General features: G+C 46.0%; 1 protein-coding gene across 1 annotated transcript in view; it reads left to right on the top strand.

Annotated features, from left to right (window-relative positions):
* Window positions 1-20,285, top strand: part of KIF9 (kinesin family member 9) — a 45,013-nt gene that overhangs the window by 13,001 nt on the left and 11,727 nt on the right. The window contains exons 10-16 of the mRNA XM_019529828.1: window positions 1,134-1,211; window positions 2,879-2,947; window positions 3,422-3,526; window positions 4,815-4,870; window positions 6,363-6,453; window positions 7,770-7,903; window positions 15,940-16,116. Of these exons, the coding sequence (XP_019385373.1) occupies window positions 1,134-1,211; window positions 2,879-2,947; window positions 3,422-3,526; window positions 4,815-4,870; window positions 6,363-6,453; window positions 7,770-7,903; window positions 15,940-16,116 (710 nt within the window). The remainder of the gene's footprint in view (window positions 1-1,133; window positions 1,212-2,878; window positions 2,948-3,421; window positions 3,527-4,814; window positions 4,871-6,362; window positions 6,454-7,769; window positions 7,904-15,939; window positions 16,117-20,285) is intronic.

Here is a 20,285-nt window from a genome sequence, read left to right as displayed (position 1 = left end):
TCCTATGACCCCAGCTGACTTCCTGCCCTTTGGGCAGGGGGCTGGACTCGATGATCTCCCGAGGTCCCTTCCAGCCCTAATGTCTATGACATCTATGAAATCTATGAAATCCTCCCATCTCCCTTTTCCTCCTCCCCCTGCATCTTCCTTGCCGTGACTCCGGCTCTGGCAACAGGGAGGGTAGAGAAGAGGCAGTGGTATGTAGTGTAGGAGCAATGCTGTTTCACTGCCACTGGAGGGAGAAGTCACTTTTTTTGCCACCAGAAACTGGTTTAAATGGCTCTTCGACACGCATGTTGGCAGCCAAAAAGGAGGTAACATCTCCCATCCCCATCAGTGAACCTCTGGCCACTGCTGCTGCATTGTGCCGCTACCATCCAGAGTGCCGTACTGACCAATTACACCTCTGCTGTAGAGCAATTCTCCATAGGCAGTTGGTGGTAGCCTAGCTGCTTAGGCCATTTAACATTGGACTGAAAAACATGTTCTGTAAAGCACTGAAGGAGCTAATCCTTCAGGTCACTGGGGAAGGAGTTAAACTAACAAAAATTTTTTTTAAAAACAGAATTACTAGACAAACAGCCTTCTCTTCTATTGAGTACTATTGTTGACATTTACAATTTGCATTGCAGTAGTGCCTAGAAGTGAATGACCTTGCTAAGCATATATCTGCTGCACTTTGTACCCATTATAGTATTGTCAGAGTGCTGGGCTTCATTTCTAGAGGTAATCAAGACTGGAGGTCATGAGAGCATGGTTGAACATTGCCAGCTCTTGAATTCCGTTGGATGCGGAACAGGCTTCTGGCCAGTCTTAGAAGGAAAAGAGCATCTTTGAAGGCTCAGATCCACTGTGATAAGTATTCTACACATATATAACAAAAAGTGACAGTCCCTGCCTCAAGTGTTTACTGTTTAAAGTAAGCATCTGAAGATGAATAACCATGTAGAAATGACTCACCACTGGAAAACATATTCCTGGAACGGGGACAATTTAGGATGACAGCTTATGATGATTGCTTTTACACTGCTGTCAGCTGGGAACTGATGGGACTAAAACAACAAAGGTTTGTGAGTCTGGCATGGTGACCCAGTCTGCTTCCTGGTTACTAAGTCTACTATAACGTTTTTCAGCTGTCCTCTCTCCGTTTCGCTACCAGAATGAAATGGATCACAACGGAGCCAACCATCAATGAGAAGCATGATCCACAGGTAGGTAAATGTTGGAGGGGATATGGAAGGAAAGTCTGTGCAGATTTAAGAAGGCAGCCCCCTAACATTTCCAGTGTCGGGATCACATTTTAATAGGGGGAATGAAATGTCTGATGGGCTCAATAGAAGAGCTCCTGTTCTATCTATGTCCTTGCAGGCCACCTGCTCTGCTGTTGGTGGTCACCTAGTGTCTCTACAGGAATTGTGTACATGGAAAAATAACTTTAGAGAAGTAACCAGTGTATTTTGGTTTATTTATTAGACTTTAGCAGATGGGACCAGGGAAGCAAGTTAGCACCATAGAGACAGAACAAGAGGTAGTGGGCTTACATTGCAACAGGGAAGATTTATTTTAGCTCTTAGGAAGAACATTCCAACTGCGAGAGTGGTTAAGCTTTGGAGCAGGTTATCTGGAGGGTCTGTGGAATTTCAGGCATGGGAAGCTTTTAAGTGCTGATTAGACAAACATTTGTCTGGGCTGGTTTAGGCAGGAACAATCCTGTCTTGAGCAGGGAGCTGGATTCAGTGATGCTTTGAGCCCTTCCAGCCCTTTTTTTTGACTTTTTAATAAGGTAGTTTTTCATCAGGCTGCCAGCAAGTGCTCTAGGAACTGCTATTGGCCCACAAATCAGTTTGGTATATGCGGATCCACAATGCACCTAAGCCTTGCTGTATTATTTTCCAGTTTCGCCTGTCTACCTTCAAAGAGTGCACAGGCAGGGTAGTGACCTGCAAGAGGTTTCAGAAGAGGCTATGAATGATAGGGATGGGCTATTTGGAAAAGAACAGTTCAGAGACTGAATAACGTTATTGTATCTGGATACTCAGCAGGAGCTTTTTCAAAGTTATGTAGGGCAGTTCAGTATGAAACCCAAAGGTACGTCTCCACATTCATAAATAAGCTTTATATAATGTGCATTAAGTTTAGCACCTCCAGGTATTTATACATGTACTCTGGAAGGCATGGGAGAGCAGGGGGTGCTAAAATAAGCACAGTTTTGAGAGCCATGCTAATTAAAAGTGCCTGGAGCATCACATGTATCAGTGTCCCTGCAATAAAAAATGGTGGCAGGCACTTTGTGTATAAATGCCCACAGTTTTTTTTTGATGCTGTGACACGCATTAAAATAGGTTAATGCGCATTAAAGTGCACATGTAGATGCGTCCAAAGGGAGTTGGACACCTGAAACTTCCCTCTAAGTGGTTAATGCTCCTATATTAGGGAGATGCAGCTCTCACATTCTTGGTGTGCCTCCTTCTCCTGTTAACATCGGTGGCAGAACCTCCTCTGACTTCAGTGAAATAAACATTCAGGATTTCTTCTACGTTCTTCTGTTTGCAAAACAATGCTGCATAATCCAGAGAGACACCGGAAGGCTCTCCCAACCAGAGAACAAATAAGTAGCCCTCCTGTTGGTGGCTTAAAGTGACTCTGCAGGTAGGGGTTCTGGGGCTCAGCTAAGGAGGTTGTCCAGCTAGCATACCATCAGAGGCAAAGTGATTGCCAAATCACTCATGTACCATGTCAGTGATGCAGGCCCAGCTGTAGACTCTCTGGGAGGGGCACCTAGCTCTAGCGGTATCTTGCAGGTCATGGAAATGTGGTTTTGGCCAGTTCTTTCTCCAAGAGCACTTAGTTACTTGCTATCTTTTTGTTTTCCTGCTAGCGGATTGTGAAGAATCTGCAGAAGGAGATTACTCTTCTGAAACAAGAACTGGCCATGCATGACAGCTTGGTAAGGAACAGGCGGTAGCGGTTAAGCTATCTTAGTGGGGATTTTAGCATCTGCTTTATCTTGACCTTAATTTAGCAATAGAATCAGATATATTGTTACTGGCCAAGTTTTTCGATGCCCCCTCTGCCCCCAGATGAGACCTTTGAGTTTAGACAGAGTTTTGAGGATCACTCCCTGTTACTTTCCCATTCCACGGGGTCCTGGCCATTAATACCCAGCTATAAACAAATGGCTTTACCCTTTAAATTAATCAGTGGCACCCTTTAATTGATCCAGAGTGGGAGGTAAGGAGTGTTCCACTTTCAGAAAGTGCCAGAATCTGATACCCTTTCAGAGGGAAGGAGGAGGAGAAGCCAAAGACAAGAATTAATCCTAAGGCTCCTCCAGAGCAGTGTGAGATGAAACAATCACCAGGATGGGATTTGCCTGGCTTTTTATCAAGTGCTGCAGGCGAATTGTTCTTTTTCTTCCTAGGTAAACCGCTCGCCAGTGAATTACGACCCTCTGAACGAAACCCAGATAGCAGAGATTAACTCTCAAGTCCGCAGGTACCTGGAAGGAGCCATAGATGAGATTGATGTGAGTAGCCGCCTAGCAGATAAGGGCTCATACAACTTGTTCAGCTGGTTACTTTTGCCTGGCTTCCAGCCACCTTTGGAAGGAATGAAGCCACTTGATGGAGGAGATGATTTGAAAATTAAAGGGGGCACTTATTTTTTTTTCTTTATACACTTCCGTGTTCTCTAAAAGGAGTTTCTGAATACCCTCCTTATCCTCTCATCCCACCTCGACTTTGAAGCAAGCTGAAGGAGGTTTCTGCTCAGGCCTCAGACCCAGTGAGAAGTTCTGCTCTGAGCTTCCTTAAATCTCAGAACGTCACAGTCGTGTTAAAACCCTGCCCTCTCAGCGTATGGCTGACAACTCATACAGTATCCCTCAGACAGCACCCCAGGTTCTTTGCGAGAGCAGATCCGTTAAGACACCTCCACCCACATCTATCTACTCTTTTTCTTTTTTCTCACTCTCAGAGGCCCTTTACCCCGGAAACCCTCCCTCCAACTGACAGGGGTGGGACAAAATAAGGACATTCTGTAAGGAGAGATAGCTTCTGTAAAATCCAGGGAGTGGGTTTGGGTCAGGAGCAGCCTGATGAGTAGGAGCAGAGAAGAAATGAGGAATTTCTAATAGGAAGAGATGTCTTAGGTGGGTTCTGGAGGCTTTTAGAAGGATGGATGGCCTCAGTGAGAGAGGGGAGAAATCCTGTCAGGACTCCTAAGAGAGGAAGGATGGTTCTTTGTCTAGAGCCATATCCTATGGTGTGAGATGCCTGGGTGCAGGTCCCTGCTGTGCCTCAGACTCCCTGTCACTTAGTCTGCCCCACTTCCTTTGTCAGGTGCAGCAGGGGACTGCACAGATAAAAGAATTAAAGACTACAGGGTGATCAAATAGGTAGACAGCTAGACTTCACCTTGTGCGAATGGAAAGGGAGTGGCAGAGCCATTGCAGTTAAACTCTGCCTCATGGATAATTTGTAAACTGCTTTGTATCACAGTTTTGTCAGAACCAGCTAATAATTCCTTAGCCCCATGGCTGCATGGGGTATTCGCACCTTTGCCACCCTAGCAGAGATGTTTTTCAATCCCACCTCAAAAGAGTTGAGCAGTGAATTGTGACCGCTGCTACAGGGGCCCAGTTTTCCCCAGACAGGATGCAGGTAGCTCTCTTGAGTGTCTTGTATGCTACAGCTGGAGAGCAGATCCTTGGGATTCTCTAGCATTTCAATCTGCTGCCCAGCACAGCATGTTTCTGACCACAGCTTACAAAGGTGCCTATCATTATATCTTCACAGTACATTTCTGTTCCCTAGATAATGAACATCAGGCAAATCCAAGAGATATTTAACCAGTTCAAAGTGATTCTAAGGTAAGATATTGCACCCAGGGGTTGAATCTATAATATCACAGCCTCTTACCATGATACTGTTTGAGATGTCACTGCAAAATAAGCAGAGAATAACTTCTGGCTACAAAAGACTGCTGTTTTATATGGTAGGCCAGCTGCTGGATAGTCCACTGGTTTGCACTAATTAGTTAAGTGTTCTTATGTTTCTTTGGGAGATGCTACCTTTAACCTCCTTATCATCATCATTTGTACTACTTGTACTACTTTTCCTGGCCCCAGAGAGCTTCCAGCCTAAATTCAAGACAAGAAACAACAGCTGGGAACAGGCACAAGCACTCAGTGAGACAGCATGTTGGGCAGTGGTGTCAGCACACCCACAGCCTAGCCATTATCAAGCTTTTTCTGGGCATCCCAGCAAGGGAGAGGTTTAAGTGGGGATTTGAGGGAGCATAGTGAGGTGGTTCTGCAGAAGTTTACATGAGTTGCTTCAAAAAGCAAAGGACAGCATGAGAAAAAGCTGATCAGGGTGGAAGGTCACCTTTTGGTACCAAATGAGAGATGGGAAGGAAGGAGGAAACAGGCTGCGAAGGACTTTGAAAGTGAAGAGAAGCAGCTTTTCTTGTGTTAGAGAAGGGGGGAAATCAGTGAAGCAATGGAAAAAGGGCAACTTGGTCAGAGCAATGGGATAGGAAAGTGATCCTTGCAGCAGCCTTCTGGATAGCTGTCAAATGGCAAAGTTACACGTGACATCACTGCAGGAAGATCTGTCTGGGCTTGGAAAAAGCAATTTGTTCAGAACCCAAGTGCCAGTGATATAGCACAAGGCTGAGCATTCAGTTCCCCAGGACCTTGGACTCATTCAGATCTCTTGCTGTGTGTTTGCTATGGGCTGTGGGGATTATTGCCTTGTTTGTAGCAGGGGGCATGGTCTTCTACCCAGTATCTCTTGACTGTATATTAACAAACTTTTACAGAAGTGGGATGTTGGCTGCCATGGTCCCCCAGCTTTACCTCTGGCAAGTTTGGGTGTGATGTCTTTTGTTGCATCAGGGTTGACTGTGGGTTTATTAAGAGGTTAGTTTATGGATCTGTATGGTTTGGTTAGGGATGATCCTGCCTCAGGCAGGGAGTTGAACTAGGTGACTTCTGAAGGTCCCTTCCAGCCCAGCGTCTCTCTGATTTTATGATTTTTTTGCATGGATTTTATTCCTGAGGAACCCTTTTATGGGACTAAAATAAACCAAAAGCCAGTCCACTAATGGCAATTCCAGCACTGAAACCCTTTGACATCATGTTATTTGGGCCATACAAACAGTCCTTTCAGTATTTAAAATGCCATTAAGAAGTATAAATGTGTGAAAGAGGTTTGAGGGACAGCGTGGAAGAAAGTAGTAGAGGTCAAAGGTGATGGGGGGATTCTGGCCTTCTTCTGAAGTATGATATTTCTGTAAGTTCTGGCATGTTTAAAACTTCTCTTGGAATACAATAATAAGGTTCTTTTATCTCCCCCTAGCCAGCAAGAGCAAGAAGTGGAAGCTAGGTTACGCACCAAGTACATCCTGATAGACAAAAATGACTACACAGCCATTAATGCTGTTCAGAAGGTAGGGCTTGGGTCTTGACCTGCCTCCCAGAAGTCATCCTAATCTACGTGGCATGAACCACTGGAATCTGAGGCTGTGAGGTACCATGGTCATGGCCCTACGGAGAGTTCATACAGAGCTGCATCTCGTCAGTGAAGCTGCCTCAATTTATGCTAGTATCGGTCTATGGCCCAGTACCTTGACAGGGTACTTTATAAAACAGAAAAAAGGAGAATATAATCATCTTACTAGATCAGACGTATCTTTATGTGTGCATACCAATCCATCTGTCTTGTCTGTCTGTTATAAAATACAGGGCTAGATCCTCTTCTTGGCACTGCTGGGGTGACCTGAAGGAGTCTTTCATGAACAAAAAATGCTGATGTGGATTTGCACCCATAATTGAGAGTATAAATCATTTTTCACTCTCAGTCTGTGATGGGATTGTAAACATGCCACAGACTGACAGTGAAAAGTATTTATCCTTTAAGTAATCAATAATGCAATATTTATGTGTTATTCTCATTCCATTCCAATTCAGATTCCTCTAGAGACTCTGACCACTCTGGAAGAAAGCGATAATAAAAGTGCTATATTAGTATAATATAGCACAATATAGCAATTAGTATTAGTATAATATAGCACAATATAGCAATTAGTATTAGTATAATATAGCACAATATAGCAATTGTGCTATATTAGTATAATATAGCACAATCTTCAGGCAGGCCTAACTCTAAGCTTTAATTTGAATCTGAATTGGAACGCAAAAAGGAAATGTACTCAGATATCTGCGCTGAGTGATCCCACTAACTAAGCAGGCTGTTGGGTCACTGACAGAAATAAATTTTACTTACAAAATCTTCAGGTACTGAAAGAAAAAATCCCATAGTGCAATATTCTTTGACATTACAGACACCATGATCATAGTGAAACTTGTGGTATTTGTGATATGTAAGAGGAATGCATTTTGGGATATCATCAATGATGATATGATAGGAGTAAGTAAAGCTTGGAGAAATATACTTTTTAATTTAATGTAAACCTATTTCTGTGATATAGGTTTACATTAAACCTAGCCTTATCCATAGCCTGGTTAGTGAGAGCATTCAGTATAGGAATTTGAGGATAACAATAGTTTCATTTTTTTTCCCTTAAGCTTCATTTTTAAGGCAAAGTTTTCCAAAAAAATGCCACAAGCTGTGTGTGGATTTATTCCCTTAGATAATGAATGAGGACCGAATAACTGCGGTGAATGGATTGTTTAGTTTTTACAGGCTGGACGCCTCTAAGTGTGGTATGTATATAACCTCATCTTCTTTCCTTCTGGTTTCTAGGCTGGCCTAGTTGATGCAGACGGTCATCTGGTGGGGGAAGTGGATGGACAAGGGTTTGGGATTGGAATTGCCCCTTTCTTATCCAAGCAGGTCGGGAGGAGAGCAAAAGCCAGAAGAGGCAAAGAGCTGGCCAGGTGAGCTAGGTTATAAACAGTTGTTCCTTCCTGTTCTGAGTCCTGGTGGTGTGGTAGCTGTGATAATCCAGGGATGCGAGAGAAAAAAGTTATGTGAGGTGAAGTAATTTTTTTTATTGGACCAACTTCCGTAGCTTTGTGCCAAGATGGAATATATCAACATTTGACATTTAAAATGGGACATTCATAGCATGAAGAAATAGGCAGCAGATGTTGCTTTTTAATTTGGCTTCTAAGCTTCAGGAAAACTGAGAAACTACCTCCTTTACTTAACCTACTCTAAAGCAATCAGTTTAAACCAGGAGTCATCACATATTCCCATAAATTGAAAGAAAAAGAAGAAAAACACCCAGAAACATGCCTAATGTGGAGCAAACCCAGAACTGTTACTAGAAACACTTATGACAGCCATCCAACACAAGATGTGGATATAACTAGTATGATGACAGCCACTTCACAGACAGTGGGACACCAAACCAGAAAGAAACCAGGATAATACCATCCACCACAACAGCATCACTCAGCACCATCAACTTCAACACCCCCACATCCAGGATAACCAAACTGTCTGTATTCTCGGAAGACCTAAACTTCTGCCTGGACAGTCAACCTGATAATGTGCCAGTGTGTAAGAAATTAGAAGAATTTTTCTGTTAAGTGCTTCTTAAAAGAAGTCTGGACTCGAGACAAAGCCATTCCTAAACAAGTTTTCCCCATTGACAAGCACAAGAATAACACAACTCATGACTGGACACCTTGCCGCAGTTGAAACTACAGGCAGTCCTTGACTTACAACGTTTCACACTTACAACATTTGTAAATTGATACCGTTTCAACTTTATGACATCAGTTTTGACTTCACAACGCTTGTTCCAATGCGACGCCAAGTTCACTGTGTTGCTCATCTCCTGGAGAACATCTGTCCAAACTTCCTTGGGCACTTTCTTTAAGAAAGCAGACAAGACTCCAGAAAAACCTGCAGCCATGACTCCTGAGAAGACTCTAGCCAAGAACCCCTCAAAAGGTCCAGCCGAGAGCCTTTCAAAAAGTCCAGTGAAGTCACTTTCAGTGATTTGCTATTTACAATATAAATACATTAATGTAGCTATATTACTCACCTATAATTGATCGAGTACAAAATTCTGGGGTATTTTCAGTGAAAACAGGGTATCGGGTCTTGATTCAGGAACCAATCCCACATTTATAACATTGTTTTTTATGAGAAAATTGGTTCCGAGTTGCAACATTTCCACTTAAGACACGGTTTTCAGGAAGCAGTTGTGTCGTAAATCCAAGGACTGCCTGTACCACATCGGCTGTATAAGGGAAACTATCAACAGTGAAATCCTCAACAAGCACAACCACTGCCACCAGCTCTTCTTTTCCGTTCCTAAGTTCCAGCTACTAAGCAGTTATCAAACCAGTAGGTAAAAAGATCCATAACCTGCAAGAATGAATGACATCAAATAGCTAATACCCCCTATTCCAAGCAGATCTGTAAAGCCCCCATGCCAGTATTATCTCTTGAACTTAAAGACACCATCAAATCCCTACTCTGGCAGCTCTGAGATGAAACACAATCTAATCCACTGTTCCTACCCCAGGATTGCTCTACATGCTCCCCAGGGTATACAAACAAGGAAAACTCTGGCCCATCCTTCACATCTAACCATTCTCAAACCACTTACCACACAAGGCAAGTGTCTATCTAGGTTAAATTTGAGTTCCTCCTCAGGCTCTGCAACGTAAACTGAGTCCTTGAGAAACGGTGTCCTTGAGAACACTGTCTTTGCCAACATAGACATCACCAACCTACATACCATCTCCCACAATGGTGGCATCACAGCCTACCTATCCACAAGAGCATGGGCAACACATACACTTCCATCCCAACCTATTGCTAAACTCATCCATTTCATCCTCACCCACAACAGCTTTACCTTCAACAGGCATTTGCACCAAGTCATGAGAAGAAATATGGCTACCAAGATGCCTCTTTGTGATCTGCCTTGAGGATTAATTTTTAGATACCACCAAACCTATGCTGCGTCTACCATATGTAGATGATGGTTTCATCTTTTGGATCTTGTGATCTCTGGGACCCTATGTGTTGCACGGCCTGTGGGTGCGTAGCCCTGCCCCTCATCTTTCCTGCCACGACTTTGATGTTAAACAATTACGAGAGAAGGTTCAGTGGAGATCTTCCTGGGAGGGCCTTTTGACAAACGGCAGTACTCACGGTTGTTTGATGCGATGTTCCACGGGGCTCTGCCTCCCCTATACCCTGTCTACTCGCCAACTGGATGGGTGTTTGTAGAATGGGGGATTTTGGCCCCGCGGGGTTGCCCACAGCTTGCTTTGGGCAGGGTCCCATGTCGGCATGGATGCAGATGGCTCTCCTCCCTCCGGCCTCAAAGCCCGGCCCGCCTTCTCTAGGCTCTTTGATTTCCCCTTTTTCTTTTTTGGGTTTTTTTTTTCCTCAGAATAAATACTCCCCTTCAGCAGGGAGCTGGAGGTCTTCCCCTGCTCTGCTTCCTGCAAGGGGCTCAGAAGTTTCCCCTCTGTGGCCTGTTGGAGCCGTGCAGGCTGTGCCACTCCTCTTCCATGCTGGAGCCTCAGCACATCTAGCGTGCTGCCCACCATCGCGCTCTCTCCACAGCTCGCCCCCCACCGTGGTTCCGGTGGGGCTTTTAAACTTTCCCGCAGCAGCCAGTATGGCCGCTGTGATTGGTCCAGCTCTTCCCTGTGTGGGAAGCAGCTGATTAAACAGCTGGCGTAACGCCAGCTTGCACGGCTGCATCCACAGTCCTAGCTCCTGCTCTGGCTGCCTGGCAGAGGGTAAGTCACTCCCACCAGGGGTCTGTTTCCAGGATTTAGGGCCCATGGAGATTACCCTGTCCCCTTCGGGAGCCTGTGGTGGCGCCTCACTGCCACAGACCTACAACCTAGATGTTTCCATTGATTTCCACAGCAACTTCAGTGGCTTCCACTTTTTCATAGATTTCATAGACATTAGGGCTGGAAGGGACCTTGTAAGATCATCAGGTCCAGCCCCCTGTCCCAGGGGCAGGAAGTCAGCTGGGGTCATAGGATCCTAGCAAGATAAACATCCAAATGTGTCTTAAAAGAGTCCAGAGTAGGTGATTGCACCACCTCTGGTGGGGAATCTGTTCCAGGCCTTGGGGTCTCAGAGGGTAAAGAAGTTTTTCCTTATGTCCAGCCTAAAACAGTCTTGGAGGAGTTTGTGACTGTTCGACCTCGTCATCCCTTGGGGCGCTGTAGTGAACAGACATTCCCCCAGATCCTGATACACACCCTGATGTACTTGTAGGCTGCCACCGAGTCACCCCTGAGCCTGCGCCTCTCCAGGCTGAAGAGTCTCATCGCTCACAGCCTGTCTTCATAAGGCCTGCTCTCCTGCCCTCTGATCATGCGCGTGGCTCTCCTCTGGACTCTCTCAAGCTTCATCACATCCTTCTTGAATTGTGGAGCCCAGAATTGGATGCAGTGCTCCAGCTGTGGCCTCACCAACGCCGAGTACAGTGGGAAGATGACATCCCGGGTCTTGCTCGAGATGCATCAGTAGATGCAAGCCAGAGTTTTGTTTGCTCTGTCAGCTGCGTATCACATTGGTGGCTCCTGTTCATCTTGTGGTCAATTGTGACCCCTAAGTCTCTTTCAGACGTGGTGCTAGCAAGTGCAGTGCTGCTGAGCCTATAAAGGTGATGTGGGTTTTTTCCCCTTGAAGAGGAGCACCTTGCATTTCTCCATATTGAATGCCATCAAGTTTTCATCTGCCCACCTTGAAGCCTATCGAGATCGGCCCGGATCACCAGCCTATCCTCAAGTGTGGACACTCTTCCCTAAAGTTTGGTGTCGTCAGTGAACTTAGCCAGTCCGCTTCTGACACCAGTGTCCAGGTTGTTTATGAAGACATTAAAGAGTGCAGGTCCAAGAACGGAGCCAGTTCCCCAGCCATCTGTCTGTAGCATAGTCGAGGCTACAGTTGCCCAATTTTTCTAGGAGGACATCATGGGACACCAGGTCAAAGGCTTTGTTTAAGTCCAAATATATGATATCAACCTCTTCCCTTTTGTCCAGGTGCTAGGTCACCCGGTCATAGAAGGAAATGAGATTGGTCAAGCAAGACCTGCCCGCAACAACCCCGTGCTGGCTGTCCCTCAGAACGGTGCCTTCTGTTAGCCTGTCAAGAATGGTTTCTTTGATAATTTTTTCCAAGATCTTCCCAGGGATTGAGGTCAAACTGATTGGCCTGTAGTCTTCTTTCCTCCCTTTCTTGAAGATGGGCACCACATTGGCCTTCTTCCAGTCTTCAGGTTCTTCACCTGAGTGCCACGAGTTCTTGAATATCCTCGCCACTGGCTGCACTCTATTGTCTGCCAGCTCCTTCAGCACTCTTGGGTGCAGTGTATCCAGACCAGCTGATTTGTGGAGGTCCAGCCTCTCAAGATGCTCCCTCACAAGATCTACTTCAGTGGTGGGCATGTATTCACCCTCTTCCTTGTCACCCCACATCATATTAGGCAGGGGGGTTCCTTTGGGCTGGTGAAAAAATGATGCAAAGTAATCATTAAGCAGGTTGGCTTTTTTCCTGGACATCAGTTGTCAGCTGCCCCAATTGGTTTAGCAGGGGTCCAGTGTTGCCCTTGTTTTTCTTCTGACTCCCCCCATCAGTGAAGAAGGACTTTTTATTGTCCTTGATTCATGTAGCCATTTTGAGTTCAGTTGCAGCCTTGGCTTTCCTAGTTCACTCCCTACAGGTACGGACCAGTGCACATTTCATCAGACTGACTGAAATATTTGTACGCCAGTATCAGCTTCATAGACCACACTGCTTAACTCCGCAAAAGTATTAACCATCCCAAACACATCAAGAAAGCAGTGATTTATAGTCAGGTCCTCAACTACCACTAGGTCTAGTCTGAGAGAGATACCTGTAACCTCCTCCCCAGCTCACCAATTCAAACTCTGCCACTTCCCAACAGGGGCACTGTGCCAGGGAAGCAAATTTGTCTTCAGACAAGGCATATTAATACTTGCATACATGAATACCTTGCATAAACCTACTACAGTACAAAAAAGAAAGCCCCCACTGATTATACATTCTTAATTGCCATGTGCCATCCCACCTGGAACATATATGAAATATCAAGCAGTTACAACCCATACTGGAAGAAGAATATACCTTGAAAGACAATTTTCGTCATCTCCTCTTTCCGGCTTTCAAACAGGCCTTTGCCAAACTCACCCCCAGAAGCAAACCTGCAGATGGTCAGCAAGCACCAAATGGAAGCAGGCCTTGCCAAAAAAACAATGTAAAACCTGAAAATGTATCTCCACAGCAAATGGGATCAACACCACCCATAGCAAAAACATCAGGATTGAGGCACCCAGCACTCGCATCTCCCAGCACGTGACATACCTCATCCAGTGCACCAGATGCTCTTATGGAAACTATGCCAGTGAAACTGAAGTACAGAAAAATGAAACACCCACTCACCAGCGGCAGAACACTTTAAAGAAAATAACCACTCCAACTCTGACCAGAGTCCTCGTCGTCAAAGGAAACCTACACAATACCTTCAGAAGAGAGACCTGGGAACAGAAATTCACAGCTTTACTGGTCATCAGAGAACATAAACTGGGCATAAACATCAGTTTTATGGACCATTATAACTTCTCTCTCTGCTACCTACTCATTGTATCTACTGGTGATAACTGCCCACTTCTCGGTCATGTGGGCCAGTTGATTAACATAAGTTCAAGCCAGAGCAGTTGTTCTAATTTCTGTTTAGCTTGGACTGTGACTGCTTTCTTAGACCTAATGGGGGTGCTTGAAACCTGAAATTTTCTCTCTCCCAAATACATAAGTCAGTCCAATAAAAGATATTACTTTCCCTCACAAAACTTGCTGCTCCACTTTGGTCAGAGATCTTTTTTTTTTTTTTATAGCAGCCTTCACCTCCCTGCAGGGGGGCTGCAAAGAGGCTGGAGCTGGGCTGTTCTCAGTGGGGGCAGATGACAGGACAAGGAGCAATGGGCTCAAGCTGCAGCAAGGGAAGTGGAGGTTGGATATTAGGAAGAACTTTCTCACAAGGAGGGTGGTGAAGCACTGGGACAGGCTCCCCAGAGAGGTGGTGGACTCTCCATCCTTGCAGGCTTTTAAGATGCAGCTAGTCAAAGCCTTGGCTGGGATGATGTAGTTGAGGCTGGTCCTGCTTTGAGCAGGGGATTGGACTAGATGTGACCTCCTGATGTCCCTTCTAACCCTCATTGTCTATGATTCTATATTTCTTGCTCCACTCATAAAAATCTTCCCTATGTTAATGATATCTCATGTTTTTGGCAATAACCAGAGATTTATGGACTATTTTACAGCCACTTTGCACAGATGGGAAGGGACCTAATGATGTCTGTGACCGTTTCAGTGCTAAAGTCTCCAGCATAGTGCTATGGGCAATGATACATGGTTGGGGCATCCTCATAAAGCCTAGAACTGCTCATCACAGTGTGTCCTTGGGCAATCAGTGTCATCCACCAGGTTCATTCATTCCAAAAGTCTGGCAAAATTTGCAGTGAGCAGTTCTTACCATGACTTATGTTCACTAAGAATGAACCATTTTTTGCTCAACCCAGAGCAACACAGACTACCTCCTCTGAAGAGTTTACAAGCTAAAAAGACAACACAGACCCCAAAACAGAAGGGCATGACAATGCCATTTCTTGATGTGCATTTAGGTAGGAGAGGATCTGCTAAATGGAAAGGAGAGGAAGGAGAGTGATGGGGCAAAGGAAGGGGGATAGAGAAGTAGTTGTTGAGTGATGCTGGAGTGAAGAATTTGAGAGGCAGGAGGAGGAAGGCTGGAGTAAATGATCAGTTAGCAAAGGGCAGAAAACATCCCGTAGAACTGCAGATGTCTCCACCAAGTCCCCGCTCTGGCAGCTTCTGCAGTTGCTCTAGTTTGCTGGAGCCTCCATGCCTTCATCCCTGAAGTGTCTCCCCGTGTGGCAGGGAAGGACAGTCCTAGTTCCCCTACACTTTTGAGTGAGGGTCTCCCCTGCATAGTCCTAGGTTGGGGGTGCAGTGTGGGGTGGCCCTGGCTGGTGCCAGAGTATTTCTCCACACAGTAATGTAGTTTCTGTCCTCATCCATGTGATGTCACACTAAGCATCCCATGGAGAACAGACTGGTGTCACTCACTGAACTCAGCTACGTGAGATGACTCTTTTCTTAGACCAGTGGTTCTCAGTCTTCTTAAATTCAAGGCACCTCTCCTTACGTTTGAGGCACCCCTTGTTAGACTCAAGGCGCTGCTCAGCAAATGCCAGTTCTTCATTTTCACTTATTTTTTGACTACAGAAAAGTAATGGAGCAATTCTTCTGTTACAAATAACATAGAAAGACCAAGATAGGTCAGGGTGTCAAATGAATTCCTGTTTGAAATCTCTGGATTTATCTTGTGCACCCAAACAGTGCAAACTTTGTGCAGCACCCAATGGCACCCTTGAAAAGATCTCAAGGTACTGCAGGGTGCCACAGGACTCTGCTTGAGAATCACTGTCTTAAACTATACCTGAGGCTAGACTGAGTCTGCTGGATTCTGCTGATGGATCATTGAGGCTCAGCTCGGGCCCACTGCCTGCTGTGATTTGCTCTGAGCACATAGTTATGTATTCAGTCTTTTCATCAACACACTTTCTGACACGGACAGCTTCACAATCATGTGTGGACTTGACCAGGACACCGTCAGAGTATCTGGACTCCTACTGCACCCCACAGCAAGTTGATTCTGCCCATGCTGATATTTCTACAGAGATTTAGATTCAGAGAGATCTGTCCAGTTTAGGAAGTAAGGTTGTGGGACAATAAGGATATAGGGCCTAATCCTGCCTCATTTAAGCTGGTAAAACTTTCCTCATTAACTAGTAGGCTTGGAGTCTGCCCTCTACTCCTTAAATCCCCTGGCACAGATTTTGGTATAAATTTCTTCTGAGAACTATCTGTTTCCTCCTAGCCTAACACCTAGGAAGGACGGTTCTGTAAAAGACCTGGAGTCTTTTTCCGTATCAAGAAGCCAACTGGTGACTGGAAACAAGGATCTGGACATGAAGGAGGGAAAGGAACAGGACGCAGCCAGTATTGAAACTCACCGCTCAGAGATGGCGCCCAGAGAGGATTCCAACCAACCGAGGTAGCTGCTCTTTTTGAATGGGGCAGGTTCTCCCTTAAAGGGCTTGACTACCATAGGACTCCATCAGTGCTGTTATCTGACTGTGTTAGTGTTGTTGGGGGGTTAGATATTACTGGCCACACCACACTTCTTCAGTGTGGATGTCTGTGCACGTGCAATCAGGATACCATCTCTGATGCCATGCCCCTAATGAGGTTGTTATTGCCAGAAAGTGACTGCAGTCGTCGGTTCTTAGTAGCAAAAACTCAGCCAGTATTGTCCACAAACAAGCCTAGACACGCTAGCATCTGTGGCTTATGTGGTACATGGTGGCTAGTTGGGTCTTTGCAGATGTGGTACAAGCATGAACATAACCATCAAACCCAGCCCAAAGTATTAAGGGTTCCCAAGCCCCTTTTTTATACACTGATCAAAACAATTTTGTGTTTACAGCACACTCATCCTAGTTTTCACCAAGTACTAAAACACGGTTAGGTGACATCTGTGGCGGGCCAGTAGGGGTCGCTCCTGCGTTGAGCCACCCACCTCCCTGCGCCCGAGCACCTTCCAGGCTCTGAATGCCTCCCTAGGGGCGCCTTATGCTCGGCCGACCCCTCTTTTGGAGCACACTCGCTAGTCTGGGGGTAACGTGATGCCACCACCCCGAGAAGGGACTGTCTCGGCCCTGTGTCCTCGGGGAAACACAGGCCTAATAGTCTGACGGGTACTCGACCCAGTACAGGCACTTGGGGCACTTCCCCAAGTCCGGGGGCAAAAAGTAAAGTCTCCCTTAGTCTGCAGACCTAAGGGGTCGCTTAGGCATAATTTAGACCCATCCCTCAATAAGTCTCCCACACCGGTCACAAAGGAGAACTTTATTGATTACAAGGCGTAGGGGAAACTAGGGTACAGGGTTGAGCAATATCTTAGGAATCCTAAAGAGCAAACAGTGTGGCTGAGGTAGCCTTCTGATCACGCATCTGAGTTACTGCAAGCTAGATATCTAATCAGATCTTGAGTAGCTTACTCTCAAGCATCTTCCAAAGGCTGGTGAAGTTTCCCTTTGGGGGCAGGCAGTTCCTTGCTCATGAGTTTTGGGGTGAGAGAGAGCTAGTTTCAGATGGTAAGGCTTCTCTGTGTCCCCCGCATGGCTGCTGCTTCACAGCATGGCTGAAGAACCCGCCTCCTTGCCCGTCCTAACCTATACAGCCCCTGTGACCTCATTCACCTGGTTCAGTGGAGGTCAGCCCCAGCTGGCTGTCAGCCAACCAATTTGAAATACATCATCTGTCATTGGGCAGATCCCAGCTCCCCAGGTAGGTGCCCCTCACCCAGGTGGCTGATGCCAGTCCCACAGGCAGAGGGAGCAGGTTCCCCCCCCAGGACTGCAGCCAGCTCAGGTTACCTAAAGAGACAGGCTGAGGTGTGACTCCTCTGTGCTGGCCCCTCTAATCACGTTGTCACAGGGCAGAGATTTTGGAGAAACCAAGGTGGCTTTCTGCCACAGCATCATTTACATCCTGCTTCTCACCACTGAATACAACCTTCTGACCAGGTACGAACACCTGTGGTCGGGTCACTCTGAACTTTGATGTTCTGTGCTGGTGTCAGCCAGTCACACTTTATCTGTTGGCCTTAGATGCTCCTCTAAAAGTAACGAGCTACTTTCCCAGCACTTCTGTACAAAGCACATGTAGTATGCCTAGTTCTGTATTTAGTTCATGCTGTTAGCAGGGCCTCCATATAATTTGTACATGCACTGACCAGCGGTTGTATTAATCATTACTCTAGCAAGGCCTACACCTACATGGGCAGTGTATGTCTGAGCATAGGATGTATTTGGGTAAAAAGCCAACATGACTCCCTGCTACAGAGTGGATCCAAAGATTCAGACCTGCTGGATCAGGAGTAATTCTGCATCTGAGGAAGATACCTGGTAGTTGTGTCTGTGTAGACACACGTATGCCCAAAAGTGTTCTGGTGACCTGCCACCACTTGCTCATCCTGCTTTGCTATTTCAGCTAGCTGCTTTCTTACCTCTGTGGTGTCCACTGGTCTGGGGGCACAGTGACTACCTGCAGTTTCCTCGTTTAAACACGGGATGCAGACAGAGTCTGCCTCTTGGGGCTCGCATGCTCTAGAGTCAACACCTGCATATTTTACCTGCTACCTTTGTGCCAGGTCTGCTCATCATTCTTCCAGGCAGGCCAGGGCTGAGAGCCTGGGCCCTCTCACCCTCTGAGAAGAGGGGAGGGCGTGGGAAGTCCCCACGCCCAGGCACAGAAACCAGAACATTTCTGAAGGAATGAAGTTGGCCAAAGCTAAAATAGCTAGGTTTATTTAGCCTGGAGAATGAGGATAATTGGATAACAGTCATCAAATACCTGAAGGGTGATTATAGAGAAGATGGAGACAGGCTTTTCTCTGTGGCTGTAGGGGACGGGAGTAGGAGCAATGGTCTCAAAAGGCAGTGAGGGAAATTTAGGCTGGAGATTAGGAAGAACTTTCTGACTGTGAGGGTGGTCAGGACAGGCTGCCCAGAGAAGTTGTGGATTCTCCGTGTTTGGAAACTTGCAGCAGCTTCTTAGACAGACACTTGGCTGGGATGGTGCAGCCAGGGATGATCCTGCCTTGAGCAGGGGCTGGACTAGATGACCCTGTGAGGTCTCTTCCAGCCCTACTCTCCTCTCTGATCCTACAATCCTGTACAAGGTCACAAATGGGATGCTGGGCAGTGGGCATTAAGTCACAGGACTTGAGGCTAGCCTACGTGCAGGACAAAGCTGGAAGAGTTGGACAGATTTTGGAACAAGACACCAGCCTTGAACTGCTGCATCTGCAGAATGCCAGACCCTGGCAACAGAGCAGAGGATGCGCTACAGCAGGACCGACTCTTCCTTGCAAGAGGGTGTGATTGACAGTCAGGAGTGGCTTGCCTCTGAAACCTCACACACCCGAGTCCCCATTGCCCATTGCTGGCCAGCCTCCTGACTCTGAGAGCACTTGAGCTGCTGAGGATAGCGGTAAGCATGATTATATTTTTCTTTATTGTACAAGAGTGTTATCGTGGACTGAGATACACAATTGGCATGTTGTTCCCTGTGCTGGCTGCTACCATCTTGAGCAGACGTGGGCAAGGACCTTCCCTGAATTCTGCTCTCCACCTGTTCAAAATGGCAGTTGTGGTTAGTGAAAATGCCTTTTCTTTCTCCTGATACCCTCTCCTGTCCTTTTGATCAAGCCAGACGTGTCTAGATATACCCACTCCTCCAACCCTGCTGCAGCCTGCTGCTTTACTGAAGGCCTCTTGCATGTGAACATTCCCACCCCTGCCCACTATCCTGGGTGCTCAGCTGCTTATCACACCAGATTCAAGAAATAATGGTCCCCCACTTGCCAAAGGCTTTATTGAGAGCCAAGCCTTGTATGCTTCTCTTACAAAGTATAGGCTGCATTCTCACTATGCAGGGAATGACTGCAGAAAATCAGTGCCATTTAGTCATGTTTAGTGTCATTATTAACATCTTATGAGGACTTTTTTCTCATTAAAAGTTTGAAAGGAACACGAAGCTAAGAAAGGCTTTTTTAATATCAACAAAAATCCTAGAAAGTCTTTTCTGTATCCACCTAAGTCCTAGAAAGACTTTTCTTATACTAACATAAATCTGATGGGCTTTGTTAACAGTAAAAGCTTAATCAGTGTGTTAAGTTTACTATGACTCATATAGCAAGGATTATATTCAGTGAGCTGATGTCTCACTTGGTGTAATTCTGTTATCTTGGGAGACAGGCTGTTGCCTGCTACTATAGCGGTAATATCTATAATACAAGCAGTCAGGACATTGCAAAGCACAAGGCACAAGGACTGTTTTCTCTGTATGGCCAAAATGTGTTGCAAAACAGAGTGCAAGTTGCAGCAAACTTTGCAGGTATCCGGAAGGGATAGGAAATGGACTGTGGAGATAGAAAGTGCTCCATAGCGCTATAACACTGCCAGACAGGGTTGCCTTTTCCCTGGTCTCCCAGTAGATGGTTGCCTCCTTCCAGCCATGCAGACTGTCATGAATTTCGTAGATTTCATAGACATTAGGGCTGGAAGGGACCTTGAGATATCATTGAGTCCAGCCCCCTGCCCAAGGGCAGGAAGTCAGCTGGGGTCATAGGATCCCAGCAAGATAAGCATCCAATTT

This window comes from Crocodylus porosus, unplaced genomic scaffold (genome assembly GCF_001723895.1).
Source record: "Crocodylus porosus isolate Cpor-Errol unplaced genomic scaffold, CroPor_comp1, whole genome shotgun sequence".
Taxonomy (NCBI): domain Eukaryota; kingdom Metazoa; phylum Chordata; order Crocodylia; family Crocodylidae; genus Crocodylus; species Crocodylus porosus.
The sequence above is the reverse complement of the archived record's forward strand: the minus strand, read 5'-3'. Positions and strand labels throughout refer to the sequence as shown.